General features: G+C 40.2%; 1 protein-coding gene and 1 pseudogene across 2 annotated transcripts in view; one reads left to right on the top strand and one right to left on the bottom strand.

The window, feature by feature from the left end:
* The window catches only part of negr1 (neuronal growth regulator 1), a 225,498-nt gene that overhangs the window by 153,276 nt on the left and 46,255 nt on the right, over window positions 1-25,967 (bottom strand). For both annotated transcript variants that reach the window (XM_088349976.1, XM_088349977.1), the window contains exon 2: window positions 21,312-21,550. In XM_088349976.1, the coding sequence (XP_088206102.1) occupies window positions 21,312-21,550 (239 nt within the window). The remainder of the gene's footprint in view (window positions 1-21,311; window positions 21,551-25,967) is intronic.
* Window positions 18,016-18,105, top strand: LOC148355203 (U2 spliceosomal RNA; annotated as a pseudogene).

Here is a 25,967-nt window from a genome sequence, read left to right as displayed (position 1 = left end):
CACTTTTCTTTTGATATATTCTATCCAGCTACAGTACATGACCAGTAACAATTTTAATTCCGCAATGGACCTTTTAAAGTAATTTACTCAGGAAAACAAGACATCAAAAGACATGAGTGGCAGTCCTGATTGGGTTTGCAAGCTGAGTATGCCATTTAAATATGGACTATCACACACTTAGAAATATTACTTTCTAATTGATTTGTGCAAATCGTTCACTCTAAGCCTCATGATTGGGATGAACTTAAGTAAATTGCTTAGTGAAAATTCCTTGTTATTTATCATCATCGTGAAGCCAAAACAATGGGAAACAATTTTTAAATATATATTTCTTACATTTAATACTGTATTTTCTTGCGTTTCATCAAAATATTTGCATCTGTCCAAACAGCAAACGCTATGAGTGATCCTCTTTTGAAGTCTTACAGCCTGAGTGTGTCTTTGCATGTGTGTGCAGAATCAATAATCTGATGGGAAGACAAAAGCTTCATCTCCATCTGTCACGGACCGGAACGCCGTGTGAAAGGTCAGAGATCGACACTTGGAAGTCAGGGTCATGATTAATGCGGAGGGAGATTTTGTGAGTTGTCTGCATGCAGTCAGAAGAGAGAACTTTTCAAAGTTTTCACAGCACCGGTTGGATTCCGCATTTTGGCATAGTCTCTTCCACCATAACTCAGGGAATGTAAATGGGAAATGGTCTGCATTTATATTGAGCTTTTCAAGTCACTGAAGACTTCCCAAGCGCTTTACAATGTGCTTCATTTACACACAAACACACCAATAGCAGCATCATCCATGCAAAGGCTCCTACCTGCTTATCAGGGGCAACAACAGTAGATTAAAAAAGAACTACCACTAAAATGTTTTTGGTGGCAAATGATAGATAGATAGATAGATGGATGGATGGATGGATGGATGGATAGATAGATAGATAGATAGATAGATAGATAGATAGATAGATAGATAGATAGATAGATAGATAGATAGATAGATAGATAGATAGATAGATAGATAGATAGATAGATAGATAGATAGATAGATAGATAGATAGATAGATAGATAGATAGATAGATAGATAGATAGATAGATAGATAGATAGATAGATAGATAGATAGATAGATAGATAGATAGATAGATAGATAGATAGATAGATAGATAGATAGATAGATAGATAGATAGATAGATAGATAGATAGATAGATAGATAGATAGTTGCATCTTACACGATTATAATACATGGTGAGAGGCGCTCATGCGCAATAGCGTCCGTCTCGACTGTTGACATACAGAAACAAAAGAAATAGAAATAGAAATAATTAGAGAAATATAAATAAAAGAATACTTATCCAATTATTTGACTAATTGGGTCAAGTCTGTGACTAGTTAATTGATTACGGACCTAGTCCAATCTCATTGTAAATAACATGTTTTTATCAATGAAAATAAAAACTATTGTATTGTATTGTATTGTGTTCTATTCTATTCTATTCTATTCTATTCTATTCTATTCTATTCTATTCTAAGAAGTCATATTTGTTTTGGGCGAGAGAAGAAATGCATTGTTGAAAACATAATACTTTGAGCTTTGATGATGTATTTGTTTTCCAGATGCTTGATTGGGGATGTCCATATCGGATCTTTGCTACGGATAGTGGCTCCCAATGCTTGCTTTATGAGTGTCAGCAAAAATTGAATGCAGTTAGACGATGGGGCGGATCCAGTGTCATGTGTTTTTTGCAGCGTCGACACACATTATTGCTTCTGTAAATCATCCTACCAACTTGTCCTTTGTATTACTTTTCACTACAGGAACTCCACATTATTACAGAGAACAGTACAGAGACCCCTCACTACTTCATACTTTGGATATCGCTGGTTCACTGCTCTGCGGATTTTTAATTGAATTGAATTGTCTTTATTGTGATGTCAATGTATCTTGTATTGTGTTCTGAGCAGACGGCACACAGCAAATGCTATTACGGAGGAAGGTAAGGGAAGGTTTTGTGTGTTGAGTGGGCATGATTGTTATAGGCTGGTATACTGTGAGGCGCACAAGTTAATAAATAAAAGAAAAGAAAAAAACGTCCTTACATTGAAGAGAAGTCCATCAATGAAATCGAACTCTGAAGAATGTCAGAAGAGACCAAAAGAAATATTGAGCAGGTGCTCTATGAATTAATATCGGGTCCCGGAAGCAACCGAGGAGGGGTTGGGAGAGAAGGCAATAACGGTGCGGCAAGTCCGGCCTACTGTTACGGCTACATAACAAACCACCCCTGCCGAGCCTTTAGCCAACCAATGCCTGATCCATTACCCATTAAACGGATGACTTGAAGCAACAACTGGGGAAACAAGCGGGAAACCGCAACAACTTAGACGGTTGTATTTAATCATCGAGGAGACCTGGCTGATTCCAAGGATATCCTATGATAGTTCGCAGATGGCTAGCTGCTTTCTACATAGTTTTTTTTTTTTTTACTGAAAAGAGAAACCCTCCAATTTGATTGTACTTTTGGATGGTGACAAAAAAAAAATCATTCAATTCCAATTCAGCATTTTGTGTTTTCATTTGTAAACCTATAGTTATTGTTTTGTTACAGTTATGTAGTCTTAGTCAGTAACGATCGGTATTACAAGGAGACCAGATTAAAAACTAATGGTCTGTTCCGGAAGTGAATGAAGAGATGCAACCATGTTTTATTTGTTTAAAGTGGAGGGAAGACAGTTTTCTTTTTCAAAATATGTACTAATGGTCAGCCAATAGAGTGAAAAAAGAACCATGCCAAGAAAAATCAATGTGCACATAATGACACACTTGTCAGCTCTCGAATGTTTATTGACCAATCTGAAAAGAAAGGAGAATGTCAATCAGTCTTGCAGTTTGACTTTTCTATTAATAGCTGTGTTATAAAGTGGGTTCAAATGAGCACTTGTACTGTATGTTGGAGAGCCCTGGAGTCAAAACAACAAAAAAGAAAAGAATGCTGAGCTCATTGTACAGCAAAACCCCCTTAGATGAGATTTCACCGATTTTTGAACTGCTGGTGGCATAGGGTAGTGTATTTGGATGACTGGCAGGTATAATTTAGCAAGACTTTGTGGCACTCTATCTTCTATCAAGTAAAAAAGAAAATCAAGTACAGTAATACCTTAGTTATCACGGTGAGTAATAACCAAAACACCCCGCAAAACTTGAACTCCACGAAGTAAAAACGCCCCTTGATAAGGGTCAAATTTACCTCGAGATGACGTTCGTACTGTCTGAGTATATAGCACTGTAACAACATAAGAGCTATGGCTGTGCAAATAAAATCACATCGGGAGAAAAATGTAATGTATTGTTTGCTTTGCTCACGATGTTACTATTTCATTGTGTCATTATAACATTTAAGGCACAAGCTAAAACTCGCTGTTTTTGCTCACGCTATGGAGGTGAGATAGAAAAATATCTTTTTTAAAGATGAAAATAATGTTAGGATAAATATGGCCGCATAAATACAGGGGACACATAACTGTGTTAGCACAGATTTTTTTTTTTTTTTTAATGATTAAAGAAATGAAACGTTGCTAGACCGGGGGTGTCTGGTCCTCCCGGTAGAGTTTCTTTGGGCCCTTGGGTCGACTCTTCTGAAGGTGCTGCTGCCAAGGGTCGAATTGGCATGCCCAGGTTCTACCGGAGTATTGGGGGAGTTGGTTGGGAAGATGGATGGAAGGGGACACTGCCCTGTTGGAGAATAATCCCTATTAAGATCATTCAGATGGCTAACAATCTTCCAATGCTAATTCATTCTCATTCCTCCTTTAGTTTTCTTCGTAAAATAGGCGCTGGCCTTGGTGGAATTACATCTGGTGGAGGAAAATATGCTGGCAAATCATGGTGAGATAATGTGCTTGTCAGAACCCACCGCTACAGCCACGCCCCTAAATTATTTTGCGCTTTCTGTTTCAGAATGCTGAGGTTATGAGTAAGAAGTCAGGTACTACACTGCTACATCTACCATTCACTTCTGAGGATTTCCTGTCTGTTTGAATCAGCTAGGAGTCAAAGATGCACGGTAATGGCTGCAATATGATGAAGCGATATACTGACGAGCACGAATACACGCACACATATTAAAAAGAAGAAATATGCTATAAAGTATGATCTGAGATCAATTACACTGAGAATCCCCCACTCCCCCCACAAAAAAAAAAAAAACGTTGAATTTACTGTCTGTTCACACTATCTTTACAAAGTGATATGTCAAAGTGGGTGGCACGGCGGCTGAGCACCGAGCCCCACGGTGTAAAAGTTCAGGGTTCAAGTGCAGCTACCGCAGCCTCTCCATGTAGAGTTTGCATGTTCTCCCAGTGCCTGTGTGGGTTTCCTCCAGGCACTCCGGTTTCCTCCCACACTCCAAAAACATACATGTCAGGTTAATTGGCCGGTCCAAATTGTCCCTAGGTGTGAATGAACGAGTTAGTTGTCTGTCCCTGGCTGGCAACCAGTTCAGGGTGTCCCCTGCCCACTGCCCGAAGATAGATGGGAAGGGCTCCAGCAACCCCGCGACCCTACTGAGGAAAAGCGGTGCAGATAATGGATGGATGGATATGTCAAAGTATGCTGTACACATATACATCTTCTATAGATACTCTTACTTGAGTATCAGCCGCCACATTCATTCTCTGATGGTTCCCAATATCGACCAGAGTGTGGTGGGACGCGTCGGAAGGACACATGCGCACTACTGAGCAATCTGGCCCCACTGAGGTGTTTGGAAAGGCCAAAGACATGAATATTCAATAAATTGCTCATTATGAAAAACCCTGAGCTTGTGCTTTGCAGAATACAGATGTCAGCCCATTGCGTTTGTTTAGACTCTCCCATAGGACTACTTGTTCTTCGATTCTTCAAATAAAGGCTTTCATACTTGACATGAGCAAATATGTTCTTGATTATGTCAAGTCAAGTCAAATTTATTTATAAAGCCCTTAATCACAAAAATGTCTCAAAAGACTGCACAGGATTACAATGATACAATTACCTAATCTTAAACCAACATGCGGGCAAGGAACAACTCAAAACCTCAGCGTGAGGAAAAAGAGAAACCTTGAGAAGGGACCTCACAAGTGGTATCCCCCTTCTAGGATGACCAGGGTGAATTACATTTAGCATTACAGTACACAAACATAGTAAACACTAGGTAACATGTTGAAAATTTGTCCGGAAAGTGCATGACAGCAGCGACGCCCCCAGCCTGTAAACTAGTCCAGAAAGTCTATGACGGCCACGACGCATATGTAATTTTCTGGGTTTTTACACCTTTTGTATGGCCAAATTCAAGCACTTTTTAAGAACTTTCAAAGCTATTTTTTGAATTTCTTCAGTACATTAAAAATAAGTAATCGATCCATCCATGTATTAGCTGCACCGTTTATCCTCTCTTGGGTCGCAGAAGTGCCCATCCCAGAATTATCGGCCAGTAGGCAGGGGACACCCTGAACTGGTTGCAAGCCAGTTGCAGGGCAGATGAAATAATACATTGTTATATTGTTAATAATATAAAATTGTGATTAAGTGTTGTTTTCATTAGTATTATTGATCCCACCATGCATCTAATGTGAGTGCAAGCCAAGAAACATAAATTCTTCCAGACTTCGATTTACCTGTGCTTATCAAGTTGTATCATTTTTAGATTTCGAGCAAATTGTGAATATATTTGTTTATCTGAACAATATGGGTGTAAATATTTTCGAGACAAAGCTCTTCACATGCAGGTGTTGGGTAAAAATGACGGTAACACATGGCTTACATTTTCAGTTGCGCGTAGTTCTTCCCATTGCAAATTTCAACTAGGAAACGCCATCTTAAATCTTGCGCAAGACGTAGGGTGCAATGAGGCTTCAAATGACAACGCCATACAAACCGATGCGAGGTGCCGTTAATCACGAGGGAAGAATAAATGCAATGGCAAGGCAAAACATCCAAAGATCAGTGCCGGCGTCCTCTTCAAACAGACTTATTTCAGTCTTCTTTATAAAATGCATGGTCTATTCAATAGACTCAATTGAGTTAGACTGCCAAGAAACATGGCAATTGTTTTAAGCATTTACAAGCACTGTACCCAAAATGTAAGCCCTTTTGAAACCTTTAAAGCACAAGATTAAAATTCAAACATCCTAAAGGATTTCAATCACTCGTACGAACCCTGAACTTTAATGATTTTCTGAATCCCATGCCTCAGCAATGATGTCAGGTAGTAGAAAAAATAGTTGTCTGGGCCTGCTCTTTATTTGCACTCTGGCCACCAGATGAATCAGGGGGATGAGAAAGGTAAATATCCGCCGCTGCTGGTGGTCAGTCTCTAGTCAGAGTGATGCATGCTGTCGTGCTGCAGGGACAGGGAGCACAGCCTGTGATATTTATCTGCCCAATTAAAGCCAGCGTTTCTCGTAGATGCCTGCCAATGCTTCACCCCCTGAAAATCTGTTTCACCGCAATCCTAATTGTGATAAAGTGTATGATAAACAAAGCCTGGGGATTGTGTACTGTGCTATAATCCACACAGTAGACACCAAACCCATCTAAGTGGGTTCACAGAGGCAGAGCCAAGCTCAAAAAGAAAAGGCCTTTGCAAATGATTTTCATGAAAATGGAACAAAAGGATTGTCCGTAATACTAGACGGAAAATAAATTACTGTATATCAATCATAGTACCGTATGTTCCAGAATACAGAGTGCACCTGATTAAAATGCTTACCCCGACCACGTTTTGATCTCCTGTCCCGGCTAACAACCCGTTTTTTGACCCAGACCACGTTCTGATCTCCCGTCCCGGCTAACGACCTGTTTTTCCATCTAACTACGCTACGATCTCCCGCTCCGGAAGATCCACTTCCGCATTCAGAACACGCTACAATCCTGTGAGCGGCTTGCTTCCCGCGTCCAGCGAGCACCGGATCGCTGCCGCTCCTTTCTCTATATTTCAATAAACTTGTGAGTAACGTTACGCATCTGGGTCCTCCTTCTGTTCTGGTCGTGACAATTTAATATTAGGATAGAAAAATGTGCCTATGTTCAAGTACAATTTAGTTAAAGATAGAGGGAAAAAAACATTTTAAATAAGAAAACTTTTACAAATGTTATTTATTTATTTTTGTTACCAGAAATAAGAACGTTAAATGACCAAAAGATCCAAATGCACTTGACAAATTAAACCACAGAGCCTGGTCTGACAAGCCTGCCCCCATCAGGTATGTCTGGGCCAGATGGGTGGGGGTCCCTGCACTGATGTTCAACCCGGGGCCAGAAGTGACGGTTGATCAACATATTATTCCTTTCAGTGACAATTGCCCTTTCCGCCAATACTTACCCAGTAAGCCAGGGGAGTCTGGCATCAAAATCTGGGCAGCCTGTAATGCAGAATCCAGCTGTGTATCAAATTTGACATCCAATCAATATGGTTGGTGTAAAGTGTAAAGAAGAGGCGAGCCGTTTCATTTGCAATGAAAGTGGAATAACAAAGATTGATGCGTCTGAGAAAATGGTCGGAACGCTTTTTTACGGCCACTTTTTACCACGGAGGACCTCTTGAAGCGCATCTTCCAAAAGTAAGTTAAACTCAACTTTATTTTTTCTTTATAGATCACATTATTTTATGAAATGTTTATGTTTTAGTACAAAACAATACAGGTTACTTATACAAGCCTTAAACATACTTATATAAACCTTCAACATACAAAATATAAGCACTGAAGCAACTTACGAACAAATTCAACTTATGATCTTTCGTAAGTAAGGCAGCGTTTGTACAAGGTTTTGGGACTGTGGTGGGACCAATCAAACTCTGGTGGCCTGTCAAAATCTTTGTATAGGATGGGAAACACTGTAACCTTTTCTACTCTTACAAAGCCTTTTGCAGGTTGAAATTTTGGTCTTTATTTTATGTTCGTTCTCCTTGTTAAATCAGCCAGTTTTTGCCAGTGCTATCTTTTACTCTGCGTTTTGAGCGGGATGTTGTAAAAAAATCCCTTGGTTAAACCCTTTATATAAAATTTGTTTTAAAAACATCTGACTTGACATGAATTTTGGTTATAAAGTTTTAAGATTTTTTTACTTGCCTAGGAAAGTCCGTGAATAGTAGTGGGAACAGTCCGGGTGGATGCTCACCTTTTACCCAATTTCGCTAAATGTTTCATGGCTGACTCCCTATTGGTGTGTGAGTGTGTGTGAATGGGTAAGCGTGAAGCACATTGTAAAGCGCTTTGGGAGGTCTTCATTGACTTGAAAAGCGCTATATAAATGGTCTGCATTTATGAAAAGAGACCTTGGAAAAATGCATGAAATAAGCACCGACTCAATCATATTTATATGAGATAATAATCTTGGGTAAGGCGTACTTGGACCGTTCTGAGAATTGTGTATTATTCAACGGTGTTTGGGTGAAGCTCACCCAAAGCCCGAATGTGATAAAAAATAAATGTAAACATATCGTTGCTTGAGTTGTAATTTCCTTGAAGATTAAAGCCAGGCTGTTTGATTGTCTTACTACTCTACTGAGACGTGTACAAAGAACCCCCAGTTGGAAATTTACTCTAAAATCCTTACTCTAATTGCAAACATTTGATTATAGCCTTTACACCGTCATAAAGGTATATGAAAACGGCACATGAAATTGAAAATGATCATCAACAGTATCCTAATAAGATACAACATAATACATTTTAGGATTGCTTTAATATTTGAATAAATAACGTCTCAGTAAAACCAATCTCCGTAGGTGGGTGTTTCCATAGACCAAAACTTTGGGTAAAATATATCAAACATATGGCCCTCGTGCCGGATCCGGCCCTAAGTCAAAGAAAGATACAAGTCTCTAGGTCATTTCTATCATAAATTGTTTTTTTTTTTTTAATTTAAATACTGACGCTCTCCTACTTACGACCATTTGACTTACGTAAAACGGTAGATACGAAGATTTTTTGGGGGGATGTTGAAATATATCCGGGCATTTCTGTGAGTTAGATTTTGTATTGTGTGCACCTTTTTTCCGAGTAAAGGACAGTACTGTAGTGCTTCTTCCGCCGCGTGGCGCTGTGAGGTCATCCAGCATCCACCCTGAAGAAGAAATCCGGCCTCTACTTCCTAGTTCATGTGTAAACATTCTATACTGTATCCCCAGCGCGCTAAGAACTTTGACATTTCTATCGTTTAGTATCTTGTGCATCCATTCAATATGGTTGGTGTAAGGTGTAAAAAAGAGGCGAGATGTTTTTTTTTTTTTTTTTTTTTAATGAAAGTGGAAAAAAGAATGCGGTTGAGAAGATGGTCAGAACACTTTTTTTTCGTCCAATTTTTACCACTGAGGAGGACCTCTTGAAGCACATCTTCCAAAAGTCAGTTAAACTCAACTTTATTTATCTTTAAAAAGCATATTATTTCATGAAGTCATTACAAACCAATCCAGGTTACTTATACAAGCCTTAAACATACTTCCAGTATATTAACAAACAAAATATAGCACTGAAGCAACTTAAAAACAAATTTAACTTACGAACGATCGTCCGTAAGTAGGGCAGCGTCTGTAATGCAGACCAAATGTTCTCTCTGGCCACTTGATGGCACTGTTGTTTGTATAACATAGAGAGTTGGTTCAGATATAAAACGGCAGTCCCTCAACTGTTAAAAAAACAGTTAACGTATTCAATAAATGTGAAACCTAATTGTTTGCAAATAAATGTGTTGTGATTAGAAAAGATACCCTCTCGTCTGTGATTAAAATATGTAGGGTAGGTTACTCGTGTAGCCCAAATGATAATGCACAATACTTTAAAAACAAAGCTAAACATTTGCAACCGTCATTCTTTTACTGATCCAGACCGCCTCTGAAGAAAAAGTATGGATATGGTCGCGCAGCCAAACTGAGTTTGACATTCCTGATTTAGGTTGTATAGAAAAGCACAAGGTTTCCATATGACGTATTCACTGACGTCTGTTTTAAAGTGGAAGAAAGCTATTTGAACTTGGCTAAGCAGAAAACTATTTTAAGTACACCTGTTAATTATTTATAGCAACGAAGATATTCATTGCGTTTTAAAAATTGACTTTGATAAGCTAGCCTGCCTCACTTATTTATGCCTTTTCTCGTTTATGACAAAGTGAATGGATCGACAACACTGAGCTTCAAACCTCCGCACGCTATTTCAAATCATATTCCAGGGGCGGACGGTGAGTTCCCTTTGCGGGTCCGCTCTGTTCCATATTAATGTCAAGAGTGTTTTTCACATGTCGGATTATGTTTTGACATTTGCAGACTTGTAATGTTAACCCTTCACAAGACTACATCACGCTGAATCATAGTGATAAATATGATACCCATGATACAACCTGGTAAGGTCCATATGAATTATGTACCTCGTGGATTGTGAATCGGGATTTCAATACACAGACTTTGAATTGTGTTGTTGAATGTGTGAACATATTTCACAGCTTTGGATGAAACTGAATACAGAGGGTTATAAAAGCAAAACGCCTCTAGCCGCCCTTCTCTAATACGAGTTATTCTTAGACAGGGTGCATATTTAATGCAGTAACACATTGGCAATCTTAATTAACAGAGAGGGATGTTGGCTGTGTAGTGTGATTGGAATGATAACAATGTCTCATTTCTCACCCCAAGATGTGAAAATGTTCAGAAGTATTAAATTAATAGGTTAGCATTTGTAAAATACCCCTAATTATGGCGATTCCTTGATGGCTTTTTAGCTAAATATGAAGGAAAGTGTAGGTAAAGTGCAAGGTTTTTGAATATTACACGCTGTCGGTTCAGTGTGTCATTTTAACTTCCACCACTATGACTGTTTTGGTTTGTTTCTGGTTTTGGCAATGCAAGAAATTACATTGTTACTTAATTCCTTGCATTTCCATTTCCAGCTTTGGTCTTTGATTTTCAGTTTTATTGTTTGGGCATTTTTTTAGTTGTTTTGTGTTTAGTTGTTACTGCCTCCCCCACATGAGTCCATCACACCAGCAAAACCTAAAATAGAATAGAATAGAATAGAATATGGGAGCACGGCGGCGCAGTGGTTAACACGTGTGCGACACAGTTCTGAGGTCATGAGATTGAACCTTATGTGTGGAGTTTTCTTGTTCTACCTGAGCTTGCGTAGGTTTCCTCCGGGCACTCCGGTTTCCTCCCACATTCTAAAAACATGCATGTCAGGTTAATTGGCCGGTCCAAATTGTCCCTTGGTGTGAATAAGCAAGTGAGTTGTCTGTCTCTTTGTCCCCTGCGACTAGCTGGGAACCAGTTCAGGGTGTCCCTTGCCCACTGCCCGAAGATAGCTGGGATGGGCTCTAGCACCCCCGCGTCCCTACTGAGGAATAGCGGTGCAGATAATGGATGGATGGATATGTCAAAGTATGCTGTACACATATACATCTTGTATAGATGCTCTTACTTGAGTATCAGCCGCCACATTCATTCTCTGATGGTTCCCAATATCGACCACAGTGTGGTGGGACGCGTCGGAAGGACATGTGCGCACTACACAGCAATCTGGCCCCACTGAGATGTTTGGAAAGGCCAAAGATATAAGCGGTGCAGATAATGGATGGATGGATGGATGAATATTCTACTATCATTATAGCTTAGACCAGTCTCTAAACACTGTGGCGGTGGTGTTAGTGGTGGATTCCCTTAACCACTAGGTCATAGGGGCACCATTTCCTGTGGTTTGGCAAGTACAGCCTAGTGGCGCTCATCCATCTCCGGGCCAACAAATGTGTCTTTTTCCTGCCTTTATCCTGATAGTCTTTTCTATTTTCTCATCTTTGAAATTTTTATCACATGTTCACCCAGGAGCGTCATGTCCAATCTTGTTGTATAGAATGTTTCACAGTTTATATCTATGACAATAAAAACAACTATACTTGATTCTACATTGCATATAGGCAAACTCCTAAAACTTATTTAAATAGCCACATAACAAAATAACTGCAACTAAAATGTAAAGAAAAGGTTTACCTTAGCAATATCAATTATTTAATTGTGTAGCTAAAAAAAATCAATACACTGGTAAAAAAAAAAAGCTAGAAAGATAAACCATTTACCGTGCCTTCGATCAGTGTTTCATTGGAAGAATATTTTCACATTTTGCAATCATTTCCTTGTCACTGTTTTCCACTGTTCCTTCCCCTTATCACTGGCTTTCTTGTTATTCGTATTATGGGCAGAAAGAGGAAGTAAAACAAACAAAATCACAATGAAATAAGATATGGTTGCTTTCAAACACAATAGGGTCGGCGCAGATGGACTGAACAGAAGGAAGGGATCAAACAGGGCATTCTCACCATTAACTGTGTAAACAACCCTCTTTTTTTTCTTAGCAATATTTTTACCCACTGAAAACGAGCCTATGGCCCAATTTTAGGTCCCGACCAACCAGTTGAGAAACAATGGTTTGAAACGTCAGGTATACGAATCACATCTTTAATTCTAACATTTTTGCGGTTGCTGTTTAATAAGAAGGGAGCTTCGCAAAGAGAATGCAGCATCTGCTTTAGTGAGGTGAAACAAGAAAGGGATAAATGTCAGGCGGATATTCAAAGATTAGGAGATAATGCAGCAGGAGCAGCAACCATATTTAGCTCTCTTTCGGCTTTAATTCACAGAAATGGCTTTTAGAACGTATAGCAATAGAGATTGCTCTCGGTCTAATTATGGGAAGAATGGGAATAATGATCAACTTATTTGTCAATCATCTAGTTGAGAATAATGACTTGATTATTGATCCATGGTGTCTTGATGAATTGCTTGGCTGAAACCAGCAGAGATCCTATTGATTCTATCCAAGGAATTGAATGACCTGAAGAAACCGAATTGTCTTGTTTCGCTTTTAAATGTTGTGTTTTTTGTTGTATTTATGTCAAACCTCATTTATAAAGTTATGTCATAAATTACCTCTTATGGGTGAGACATATCCCTACATGGCTCAATGTGTGCAGGGGCCTTCTACACGTGATGCCATCCATTAGGAAATCAAGTCGTTATGTCACAGTTTATCATGCTGCTGAAATCTGGCACAGGAGCTTCAGCTGGCTTGTGCCATATGGCCAGTTGTAAGGAGATGCTCTGACCCAGAACACTGCTGGTAATATTCCCATTACCTAACATGTAGAGATATACAACGACTAAAATAAGATGATAGCCTTATCCTGTTGTTATTGGAATTGCCTGGCAAGTGACTCCGCTTTAACACATGATCTTAAACCTTGATAATGATCGAAAATATTTTCACAAGTAACAACCTGCATGTAAGGAATAATATGATTACTGAACCAATTAGTATTTGTTGGGGATTTCTCACATGTTCCCAAACCAAAAAGCTCATCCAGGACAAAAAATGTACCTGGCAGTTTGCATGAAGAATCTGAGTTATACTGTTAATAGTGAGTTTTGACAAGGGCTTAAGGGATCCGTGAGCCAGGAATTTATTTGTTTGACTAAAATAACCATGAAAGCATATAATACAGTTAACCTTTATCGCAGGGGTTACATTTGAGAAATCAACCTATGAACAGCAAACCATCCATCCATCCATTATCTGCAGCGCTTATCCTCAGTAGGGTCGCGGGGGTGCCCATCCCAGCTATCTTCGGGCAGTGGGCAGGGGACACCCTGGACTGATTGCCAGCTAGTTGCAGGGAGCACAGGGACAGACACTTTGTTCGCTCATTTACACCTACGGACAATTTGGACCGACCAATTAACCTGACATATATGTTTTTGGAATGTGGGAGGAAAACGGAGTGCCCGAAGGAAACCCGCGCAAGCACGGGGAGAACATGCAAACTCCACACAGGAGGTTCGATTTCATGACCTCAGAACTGTGCTGCACACGCGCTAACCCCTGCGCCTGAAAGGCAAACCATGTTTTAATATTTTTTACTGTATTAAATACACCATTATAAACAGAAACCAAAGGCTACAGTTTTTTCAGGCTCTAGCATTTGTTAATGCTATACAAATACTGTGTAATGTATCTGTAAACATTTATTTATGTTTTTTTTTTTTTTTTACCAATACCTACTCTCTTAAGAACTCTTAGCCTTAAAGTTGCAAAACCATTGCAGCACTCCAGCAACCTGTGAAAGGAATGGATGGTATTGTACTCCCGAGCTTGAAGGGTTAAAATAGTTAACATTTTGTTTCTCGAGGCAAAAAAGACACCTCTCTTCTTTGCGCTTCGGTAATTGCTAGTTCCCTGCTTCGCGGCTTCTTAATTGAATTGTCTTTGTGTCATTGATATCAAGGTGTCGATCATTGTGTTGTGCAGCAGCCAGCAAACAGCAAATGCTATTACGGGGGAAGGTTGGGGAGGTTGTGCGTTGGATGGGCGTGACTGTGATCGGCTGGTGCCTGCTGTCAGTCAAGCAACCAGGGTGGGCGGGCGCACAAGTCTATGTGTCTACTTAAAACATACTGGGAAGCGCGGCTACAGCTACAGTTATTATTCCAGCGTCTTGTTACATTGAAAAGAAAAGTGTCAATAAAATTGGATTCTGAGGAAAGTAAGAAGAGCACAAAGAAATGGTGATCACCAGTGGGTGCTCCATGGATTTTTACCAGGTCTGGTAAGGGACTGAGGTGGCATAGGGAGGGAAGGAAAGCTACCCCCTACCAAGCCTGTATCCTACCAACGCCAAATCCCTTACCCATGAGATGGATGGCCCCTTCTCAAGATCTTTTTTTCTCACGCTAAGGTTTTGAGTTTTTCCTTGCCCGCATGTTGGTTTAAGATCAGGTAATGCTGTAATTGTAATCCTGTGCAGTCCTTTGAGACATTTTTGTGATTAAGGGATATAAATAAATGTGACTTGAAATGTGACTAGACATGAGCTGGAACTACATCTCGTGGGAAACCGCTACATTTGGGACAGTTGTATTTTAACAATCACGAAGACCTGGCCTAATTTGAGGATACCTAATGCTAACATGCAGCTAGCCAGTCGCTCTCCAAATTGCTTTCTTGAACTGAAAGGAGAAGCTTTCAAATTCTGCAATTCTGCGGTCTGTGTTTTTATTTGTAGATCAATAGTTGTTATTTTGTTACAGTTGTATAATCTCAGTCGGTAAGTTCGTCATCTTGAGGTAAGTTTGACCTTTGGGGGCTTGACTTTAGGTGCCTCGTTACTTTGTGGATTTTCAAGTTTTGAGGGTGGTTTTGCCCCCTTATTAACTGCGATAACCGGGGTAATTATGTACCGCAAATTCCGGACTATAAGCCGCTACATTTTTCCCAAATGTTCAGCCCTGCGGCTTATTCAGTGAAGCGGCTAATTTATGGAATTTTTCTAACGGCCACCAATGGCGCAGGAGTTTAATAGGTAAAATCAAAACAAGTAATATATGTGCGCCAAGAAAGACTGCAGTCTCTAAGTTTTAGCACATATTTTCTGTAAAGTTAAGGTACGTTCCGATACTGATAAAGATGCCCTTGATGGCGATAATTATGAGGAGGAAGATAAAGACAATCTACCGCGAATTTCATATTAACGGGATGCTTTTTCATCACAGGTATGTTTGATACATTGCGAGCGTGATCCTACTAGCGTGTTGGTACCTTTCAAAGGCACGGTTTGGGATGAAAGTTGTATTATTATTATTAAAGCATTGAGAACTCTCTCGGTGTACCGTCTTTCTTCGTAAATATGTGTAACCATGTATAATATGTATTTGCAACTGTATATTTTTGTAATGTATTCATTTGAGAGATTTATTCTGTTATGTGTTCTACGGACGAATCAAAAATAAGAGGCGGAGCAAACGCGGGTTGATGGGAAATGTGGTAAAGCTGAGTTACCGGTAGATCTGTCAATTGTCGCAGCGGACAATAGTGGATATATATTTTTCCCACCCTTAACTTTGGAAATATACATTTTATTTCCTTGGATTACTTTCAACGGGACCCCGACTTTACAAGTCTGCAACATACCTTAATTAGGGGTATTACTTTTTACTTGTGATGTCAACTGTGATTCTGGACTTGTGTACTATCTAGTTTTTTGGTCACTAAGAAAACTGACAATAGAGGGGAAGGTCCTAATCATCAAAGCGATCATCCTCCCAATGCTTTTGTCAATCAGTTTAATTTTTATGCCTAAGAGAAACGTGCTGTTACAAATGGACCGAGCCATCTTTCGCTTTGTCTGGGGCTCAAAGTGGGAAAGGATAAAAAGAGATACAATGAAAAAGAAAAAGGAAAAAGGGGGGAAAGGAGTGCCTGACCTCCAGCTTTTCCTGGGAAGCAAATATGTCTCTCTCCACTTCCAAAACGCTGTGGGCCCACCCAACAACCCGAAAAGTCAAGCAATGACCCGTTTTTGGATGGGCTCATATTTGCGGAAGCTAAAGCTTGTACCAGACAATCGTTTGATTCCAGTTTCGTTTAACTTGCCACCAACACATCTCTTTATCCGGGATTTTTTGAAGAAGTTTGATTTGGAAACACAAGAATTTCACACTTTACAAAACCACAGGGCCCTTATTGCTATTGTGCAAGAGCGAGCTACAGTAAGCCCTGTGCGGGGGCTTGCGTTTGGCGAATCCACAACGGTTTGGAGCAACGTCAATCATCCTGCCCTCCCAAACAGACTACGAGACTTGTCATGGATGGTGGCTCATGAAGTTCTCCCAGTCAGAGCTGTAATGCACCACCGAGGAATGTCAGCAACTTCGACGTGCCCTCGACCTGGCTGTGGCGCCCAGGAGTCGGTGAGGCACCTTTTTTGTGAGTGCAGCGCTGCCAAGGTCTTGTGGACAATGGCCGAACAACTAGGAAAGTTCCCGGACTTGCCAGCAGGAGAGGTCCCTGATGCACAGTACGTGCTTTACGGGGTGAGTCGGTCGAGGAGGCATCGGAACGACTTTGCCAGGGACTGGCTCACTCTCGCCGCCATCAAGGACGCCATCTGGACCTCCAGAAACCTGCTGGTATGGAGGTGCAGGCAGGTCCCCCCCGTGGCTGTGCTCCAAATGGCTGCAGATACCATACAATCTGCGAGCGGCGGGCCTAGGACGCAGCCATAAAGAAGACTCGTCTGTACCCACCCGGAGGGGGGAGCCGGAGCTACACTGTGGGAGTCCCGGCAGCAACGGCCTGGGTTGTGGAACCCAGAAGGGAGAGGACCCACGCAGAATGGAAAGGACCCACACAGAGGACTGGAAGAATGCTGCTTGGGAGGGTGGGATGGCAGAGCTATGCCCTTGCACAATAGTATTGCCTTTTACACGCTGGTTAACTACTGTTAAAAGAAAATAACTCTGAAATTGTTTAATTTATGTTGAAAATGTCAGGAAAAAATGTTAAAACGTCATATCGTCACGTCATATTGTCAAATATAAAAAAAATGTGAATATGCTTGATGGCTGTGTTTTGCTGCTGTTGGTGTCGGTGGATTTGTTCAGACCGAGGACAATCGACTTTGGCCTGGACGGATCTATTGACACTAACAAAGATGTTATATAATGAAATTGTGAATATGTTTGATTTTCGAGAAGGTTTGTTCAAACCTCACTTTGTGTTTGCTGTTAAAAACGTAATATTGGAATATAATATTGTGAATGTGCTTAATTGCTGTTGAGATTGTCATGATTGTTTTCTGTTTTTAGTGTCAATAAATTTGTTCAAACCAAAAAAGCGCTTGCTCTGTCCACTCCACGCATCGGACCGGTATTGCAGTACCTCCGGGAACGGTGCATTCGCAATGATCGCAGCAAGGCTTTAGGGCTAGGACCTTAGCTTGGCCTTTTGGCTGAGAAAAAGTGTCCCGGCTCCTAGGCTTTGTAGCGTATTATGAACTGACCGATAACGGATAATGGATAATGAATAACGAAAATAGAACAATAACCCTTAAAAACCCCAAAACCCCTGAAGAGAATTGTATCCCCGCCGAGAAGTGTATCCCCTGTCGCGCTACAAAGTCGATAATGAGAGTCTAGATGTGTCGGCATGCGACAGTCGGGCCAGTACCTTTGATTTTTGCAATCCGGAGATGGAATAAGAGCTTGCTCTGTCCACTCCACGCATCGGCCCGGTATTGCAGTACCTCCGGGAACGGTGCATTCGCAATGATCGCAGCAAGGCTTTAGGGCTAGGACCTTAGCTTGGCCTTTTGGCTGAGAGTAAGTGTCCCGGCTCCTAGGCTCTGTAGCGTATTATGAACTGACCGATAACGGATAACGGATAATAAATAACGAAGATAGAACAATAACCCTTAAAAACCCCAAACCCTGAAGTTACAATTGTGGAACTTACATCCTGGCCCCGGATATACTTGTGTCTATGTCGCATGCTTTGCAGCGGGCGCCTGTGGCTTGTACATGGGTGCAGCTTGTGTAAGTACAAAAGTGTCAAATCGCTCAAAAAGTGGTGGGTGCGGTTTATAACCAGGTGCGCTCTATAGTCCGGAATTTACAGTAATAATCAAACGAGCCACACCACGCTTAGAAGCCATTCAATCTTGACCCCTGGAGTAGACCGTTTTCACACTAAATTTCATGCTTTTAAAACCCCAATGTCCAAAAATGTACGACATAAAAATAGAGAATGATTTTGGATGGGCTTGACATTCTTCCACATCAATGACCTTCTGCTCCAGACTGCGTAGCGATAATCCGGTACTCAAGCCAAAATGCGCTTAGTGACAAAATAACACAAGCTATATAATGTTCTTTGGCCACCAAGCAACTCGAAGTATTTTACTTCATGTCTTTAGAAAGTCTCTATGCCATTGCCCTGACCAAGGCATTTCGCTATTGGAACACATTTAAATTCATAGTCATGCTGCAAGTAACCCTTTGCCAAAGGGGAGAGATTGTGAGCTTCTTTTCAAAAGCCTCTCGCCTCCCGGTGTAATGGACAACCACATATGCAAGTATGACTGTTCAAAAGACACTTAGTGGCATTTTCATACCAACCACAGCTCCTCTTTGTACCCACTTGCTTTTAAAATACTTAGCATGCAGATGGATGTTGGCATATAACAGCTTAGAAAAGATGAAAAACAGCGTGGCGAGAGGCTCATGTTTGTAGTGGGCAATTGGTTTTTAACAGTTTTACATTTGGGGAGGGGAAATTGCCTCGAAATGATCCGACAATATTTGCAGCATGAGTTGAATTCCTTATATTAAAGGGAAAGACATTTATTTGTGCAAACAATATTGCTGTTGTCACCAGTGTCTAAAGTCTACAACAAGCATGTCAAACATACGGCCTGATGGACGATTTATTCTGGACTGCCATACATTTCTGAATATATCAGGAGAAGAAGCAAGTCTCCAGGTATTTTCAATCAAAACTTGTGATTTCTTCAAATAAATGCAAACCAAAAGCTCTCTCCGGCCATTAGACGGCATTGTTAAGTTGCTTCAGGTGTAAAATTGCCTTCACACTACTGTTAAGATGAAGTAGTTAACAAATTACAGATTAAACATGATTATATTTTTTCCTCATTATTTTGGGAATAAAAGTGTTGGGTTTAGAAAAGATCCATTGTCACAGTTATTTTAATACAGTGTGTAGTGTAAGCCACTAAAATTGGCTGAATGATAAAGGATAAGACTGGAAAACAAACTTGGATCTGACGTTCATTTTACTGATTCGTCCTGGTCCATGATATTCAATATCCCAGTGGTATCCAACATTTTCTGTACCACAGACTAATGTCTGACAATATTCTCATGGCCCAGCCCTATAATTACATTATTAATAATAACAATAATACTTTTATAATTCTAAGCCTAAATGCACAATGTAATCATTAGACACCTAAGGATGTAGATGACCTCGGGAAAGGGCATGAGATTTTATATCATCATCACACTTTTTTACTCACTGCACCAGAGCTAAATAGTTAGTGAATGGATAAAACAGAAAGTCGTCCTGAAAGATATAAACAAATGAAAAAAACACAATGGGGGAACAACTCTTTGGTGTATCTGATAATGAATCGGACTGTGAAGGACAGTAAAAAAATACAGAGTTCATTTAATGTTGGTTTGTGTTGAGAGTTTGCGTTGTCAAAAATTATTTAAATTATGGACCCATGAATTAAACCATGACAACATCCCCAGTGGTCTAGTAGTTAGGATTCGGGGCTTCCATCCAAAATTATCCAAATGGCCTCAGTGATCCTTTTTGACTGAAAAATCATTGCTCAAATACGATAGTATACTAGTGTAAAACCTCATATATAATACACACTTAAAATTTGATTTATTCTGTGGCTAAAAAAATGCCCGTTGTATACAGTATAACCAAAAAGTAAGGCAATTTTTATTTTTTCATGTGCTGCTCGTTACCAAACTGCAATATTCTGTTTAGACAGAGAATAGCTATGAATGCAAATGTACAACAGAAAAATGTAAATTAAAATTATTAGTTCAACTTGCAATATAGAGCAAGTCATGCACTGTCGAAAAAGTTTAAATGTTGGACCTTGCACAACTCTGGAAAAACGAACAATAACCGAGAGGAGGATCAGCGCCAACTCTCTCCCCAATTAACCCCATGTGCCAAACGAGAAAAATCATGGACTGGTGACCAATTAGTCATCCAAAGCGTATAGATAGGCAGACATAACAGCTCACATTTATGCTGTATTTGAGTGGGAACTGATCCATGCCTGTCAGCAAAATGTCTATCTCAGCAAATAGCCAGGCTGATATACTTGCACTTTTAGTTATCCTTCGCTACCATAAGAGTGCATCCTGTGACAACCTATCACAGTGTGGTACGAACGCAAAGCAGTGGACAGGGTGACACTTCAAAGAGTGATGCTCGCAGCATAGAATATCACTAGCTTCTCTCTAAAACTCAGTCAGTATTCCTTGTCAGGTTGTTCATCAAAACAGTCTACCTGGTTATATTTTGGAGTTATGTGTTATTGTGATAGCTCTAGGAAATAAGCATCAGCTTATGTATTTGTCCAAGCTATGTGTGACCTTTATTGGCAGCCCAAAGCTAAGAGTTTGAACAGGTCGATACTGGTGTGAGAGGTGTCTTTGATTATGATGATGCAGACTCTATTTTCGTAGCAAGAACTGTCTATATCCTCCAAGCTGGACTAATGATTTTGATTTTAAGCCTTATTCAGAAGTCCGCAAAATATGGTACATGTGACACACCTGATGGTGTCTCATTCACTCCTGTTAAGAAACAGCTATAATGTGCAGATGCAGACTCAGAAGCTCTTAAACAATATAAGTATTAGAATGCAAACAAATCCAAAATGAATTGTTAAAAATATAAATGATAAAGTCTGCATACCTTTGACAATTAGGTTGAGAAGTTTAGGCCGCAGGTTGTGCTCACTCTGAATGGAACATGTATACTGCCCGTCGTCTGTTACGTCCACCTTCTTTATCTGAAGGCTGTATTCATGCTTGTCCCCGACGCTGGACACAATGGACACGCGTGGGTCCGCGGACCATTGGTCGTTGCCTGCAAAAATGATGCTGGAGCGGTTCAGCCAAGCTCCTTTTGAGACCTTATCCAGCAGGTAACACCTGTGTGAACAAAGATGAATACCGTTGAGAAGCACAGAAAAAAAGAGGAGCACGAAACGTGTACGAAGTATTAGTCCTCGTGCTGCATTTATATCATCGCATTAAACTTGTTTGCTTTTAATTAGAAATACTGTTTTTGTAATGCCACCGGATAAAAAGATTGCATAGGATGCCAGTTCGCTGTTTTAACTAAGAAAAACTGTTTACATCATTGTCACTAGCAATCGTGTTGCTGTTCTTTTAATTTTCACACTCTTCAGGGTGGATCTGCTTTTGTGACCTAGGAGATTTTTTGAAAAGGTCTCGGCTTTCAAACAGATTGAAATGTCTTATCCAACGTTAGGACTCCTGTTCTACTTGCTAGAACCAAATCCATTGTTGTCTTATCCCCTTACTTTGAGTGTTGGTAGATTACCAATATGTGTCACTGGATGAGTTTTCCAGTTGTACTACTTTTAATATTCAACCAGCACATCATTACTTTGATAATCACATCATTCGTTTAGTTGTTATAAATACTCCTTATACTTATCCACATATTTGAATAAGGTATTAACTTCCTGTGTTCAGTAGCTCAGGAGGTAGAGCGCTCGTCTTGGGATCAAGGGATCCCAGTTCGAATCCCGGCTTGTCCGTGTTACATGTCGAAGTGTCTTTGGGTAAGACACTGAACCCCTAAAACTCAACAACAAGGCCGCTATTGGGAAATGTGAAGCACACTGTAAAGCGCTTTGGGAAGTCATTGACTTGAAAAGCGCTATATAAATGCAGATCATTTCATTTCATTTCACCTGTGTCCATTCAGTACTTTCCCAACAATGACTTCTGAGTGATGTTTGATAGGTCTGCCATAATCTTATCATATCACCTGCAAAATCCATCTGCGACCAGTCTTGATTAAGGTGTCGTGTACTCTCTTACTAAATTGAGTTTTTCAGTTTCATTTTAGTCAGTCCAGGACCTTTTCCTATTAAAAACAGTGATCAGCCATTGTCCGATGCTTGTTAGGGAGGACTTAGTCCTGATCACAGGCCCAGAATACTCTGTTTTTGTCTTGTTTTTGTTTCTTTGTAAAACAAGTCCTCATACAAACTGCTCTCTCCAGCTCTTGTTTTTTCATCCAAATACTCATCATAATCATAATCATGAAAGTTGAATTGAACACACAGCAGGACACGGATTGTCTAGGATTACAGTGTCTGGTTCCCTTAACCACTCGGGTCATAGGGGCTCCATTTCTTGTGGTGTGTCTTCGGTGTGTACAGTTTGGTGGCGCTCATCACTCTCCAGGTCAACAAATAAGGTTTAATCTTATCAAAACCAGAGCATTAATCAGGGGTGTCAAGGTTAAATAGAAAAAAAGGGCCTAATACAAAATGTGGCTACATCCTGATTGCCAAACTGATTGAATGTTGAAAATAATTAAAATGGCGCTAATTGAACACACTGAAAGGTGACAAATATATTCAAATATGATCAGAAAACTCAATATTTTCTAATGGCTCCATCAGTAATCTTGAATCTTTCACAAACTACAAGATTCCTTAAAATGAAAATCCCCATACCATGTACATTAAATGAAAGAAGTCTGTATTATTCAGGCGCCATAAGTAACCTATACTATTAACTTTAGCAAGCGTGGGCTAAAGTTACCTCAAATTAAAAAAAGTCTATAATGCATTCAAATGAAAAAAATAAAAATAAAACAAAATTGGATCGAAACAGAATAAGATGATAACAACCAAGAATTGAGATCATTTCAGAGACTGTAGAAACCTTCTTGCAGTCCATATGTGGCTCGTGGGTCTTGACTTTGACACAAAAGAATGGTTTTCTTAATTTATTAAAGCATCTTGTTTACAACTTTTCTTCTCACATGAGAACAAAAATGTAGTTCTCAGTGAAATCTACATCATGCACTTTAGTGGGTACCATGGCTTACCAAATGTTTAATCTGTGTTTTAAACTGAAAGACACCTTTCCCAGACTGTATGCTTCAGGTCCTTCTATAGAAGGTTAAATGGGACTTAGATGAGGCCCATAGAAGGCCACATCATTGCAGTCAAAAGAACCGTGTGTTTTGGGTAAATATCCTCCTAGGAGAGTGGTTCTGGAACTGCTCTGACATTCCACCCTAATGACAAGATGCGACCCCAAATCAAAAAAAAAATATTCCAGTTCTCAAATGTATACATTGAAAGGATTGTGTAATTTAAAGCAGAGATAACAGATTATATTCACCTTTTTAAAACACAAAATGACCAGCGAAGTACCGTATTTACTTGCATATAAGCCTCCATCGCATATAAACTGCTCCAGAAAACTGCTTTAAAATAGCCACATCTTAAAAGAAATTAGAAATATGAATAAAGTGTGATAGTTTCTGAATTGTCTAGATGATAAAGATCAATATACTGTTCTTAAGAAGCTGGACATATAAAAATTTTAATCTATTTACTGCAGTGCTTCAATGGCAGACACTCGTTTAATTTGTTTGTACTTTGAAATTATTTCCTCCTTTGACTCAACTGTTGTTGTCATTGTTTTGTTTTGTACCCAACACTGTATATATATGAAATACATCCTGTCAAGTGTCAAAGGCATACCATACTATCGATTAATGAGTGATTGAATAAATTGGGTTTCCGTCGGGAACTAATCCACTAATCCGATTTATTTACTATTACATGCAAAAGTGCCCAGTATCTTCATTGATAAACTTTATTGAAGTCATTCAAATAAATAATTTCCACTCAAATATTTTTGGGGGCTAAGACACAGATGCAGAGGGTAGCTATGGAGCATGTCCTGCTTTGTGTCAAGGGCAGGGTATACTACCAATCAGTACTGTGTGATTGACTAGATTAGTTTTCCGCCTAGAACGTGTTCACTCGTCCAGCGTTTTAACCATTACACACAAAGGGTGGCTAATATTTGCATACATACAGTGCACTTCAGAGAGTGTCCATTTACCACTCTCGTGCCTTTAATGTCTATTACTAATACAATGGAACAACACCGACCTTTATTGACATTCACTCAGTGTAACAGAAAAAAAAATCTTGTAGGAGAGTGTAACATGTTAGAAATAAAAATGATTCCTGACCCACTGCAGCCCTACTTCAAGTCGTGTTTCGCCTCATTACATTCTGTCAGGTATTGTTGCCTTCACACCATTCTATAATAACAGCCAACTACGTTTTTTGATCGACACCACGGCTGCTAAGACATATGTTTCGACAAGTTAAATGTCCTCCATAGCCCCCTCACCCCTTAAGACAGCCACAAGAATCACTGTTTGTCACATTTGCCCTTTCTGTCACTAGTCAGGAAGATTCTGCCAGACCCAGTTCAGGCCATGAGATGAATTCTCAATAGCTTAAGCAAAAAAATCCCATCAATCGCATACATCCCAAAAAGTTCTAGAATTCACCTAGTAGAAAAGAAAGAGGAGATACACGGTGGTGCTCAGCTCCACTACCACCCCTCTTATGCAGGACAATAATTTATAGGCTGTGAGCCACAGCACAACACACTTTATTACTCACATTGGTGCACATATACAATACATATACTATAAATATTTGTTGGCCTGGGGAGGGATGGGCGCCACCAGGCTGTACTTGCCCAAGACACATAACAGGAAATGGTGTCCCATGACATGTGTGTTTAAGTGATCCGACCAACCACCCACACATATACATGTTTTATCTTATTTTATTGTATCCTGTTTTACAATGCTTTTACAAAAACTGTACAACGTGGTGGTGAGCACGTCCGTGGCACAGTTCTGAGGTCATGGGATTGAATCATCCTGTGTAGATTGCATGTGCTCCCTGTGCTTGCGTGGGTTTGCACTCGAGTTTCCTCCCACATTGTAAAAACATGCATGTCAGGTCAATTGGCCTGTCCAAATTTTCCCTACGTGTTAATGAGCGAGTGAAGTGTCTGCCTCTGTGCGCCCTGCGACTGGCTGGCAAACAATTCAGGGTGTCCCCTGCCACTGCCCGGAGACAGCTGGTATGGGCTCCTGCATGCCGGCGACCCTACTAAGGATGAGCTGTATATCCTAAATGTCCTATGTATCTATCTATCTACCCTGATCATATCCCTCGAGAGGGGTGACCTACAGCAAGATAAACACATTCACAAAAACAAAGAAAATTAAAAAAGGGAAAAAACAGCAGCGGGCGCGCTTTCAAGTACACCCTCTAAGGACTCCAAGAAGGGTGGGTACTCTGAACTGCTATTTGGTGCATAAGCACAAACAACAGTCAGGACCTGTCCCCTTACCCATAGGCGGAGGGAGGCTACCCTCTCGTCTACTGGGGTGAACCCATACGTACAGGCGCCGAGCCGTGGAGCAACTAATATGCCCACACCGGCTCTGCGCCTCTCACCACGGGCAACCCCAGAG

The sequence above is a fragment of the Urocampus carinirostris genome, chromosome 12 (genome assembly GCF_059441175.1).
Source record: "Urocampus carinirostris isolate Australia breed hairy pipefish chromosome 12, RoL_Ucar_1.0, whole genome shotgun sequence".
NCBI lineage: Eukaryota > Metazoa > Chordata > Actinopteri > Syngnathiformes > Syngnathidae > Urocampus > Urocampus carinirostris.
The sequence above is the reverse complement of the archived record's forward strand: the minus strand, read 5'-3'. Positions and strand labels throughout refer to the sequence as shown.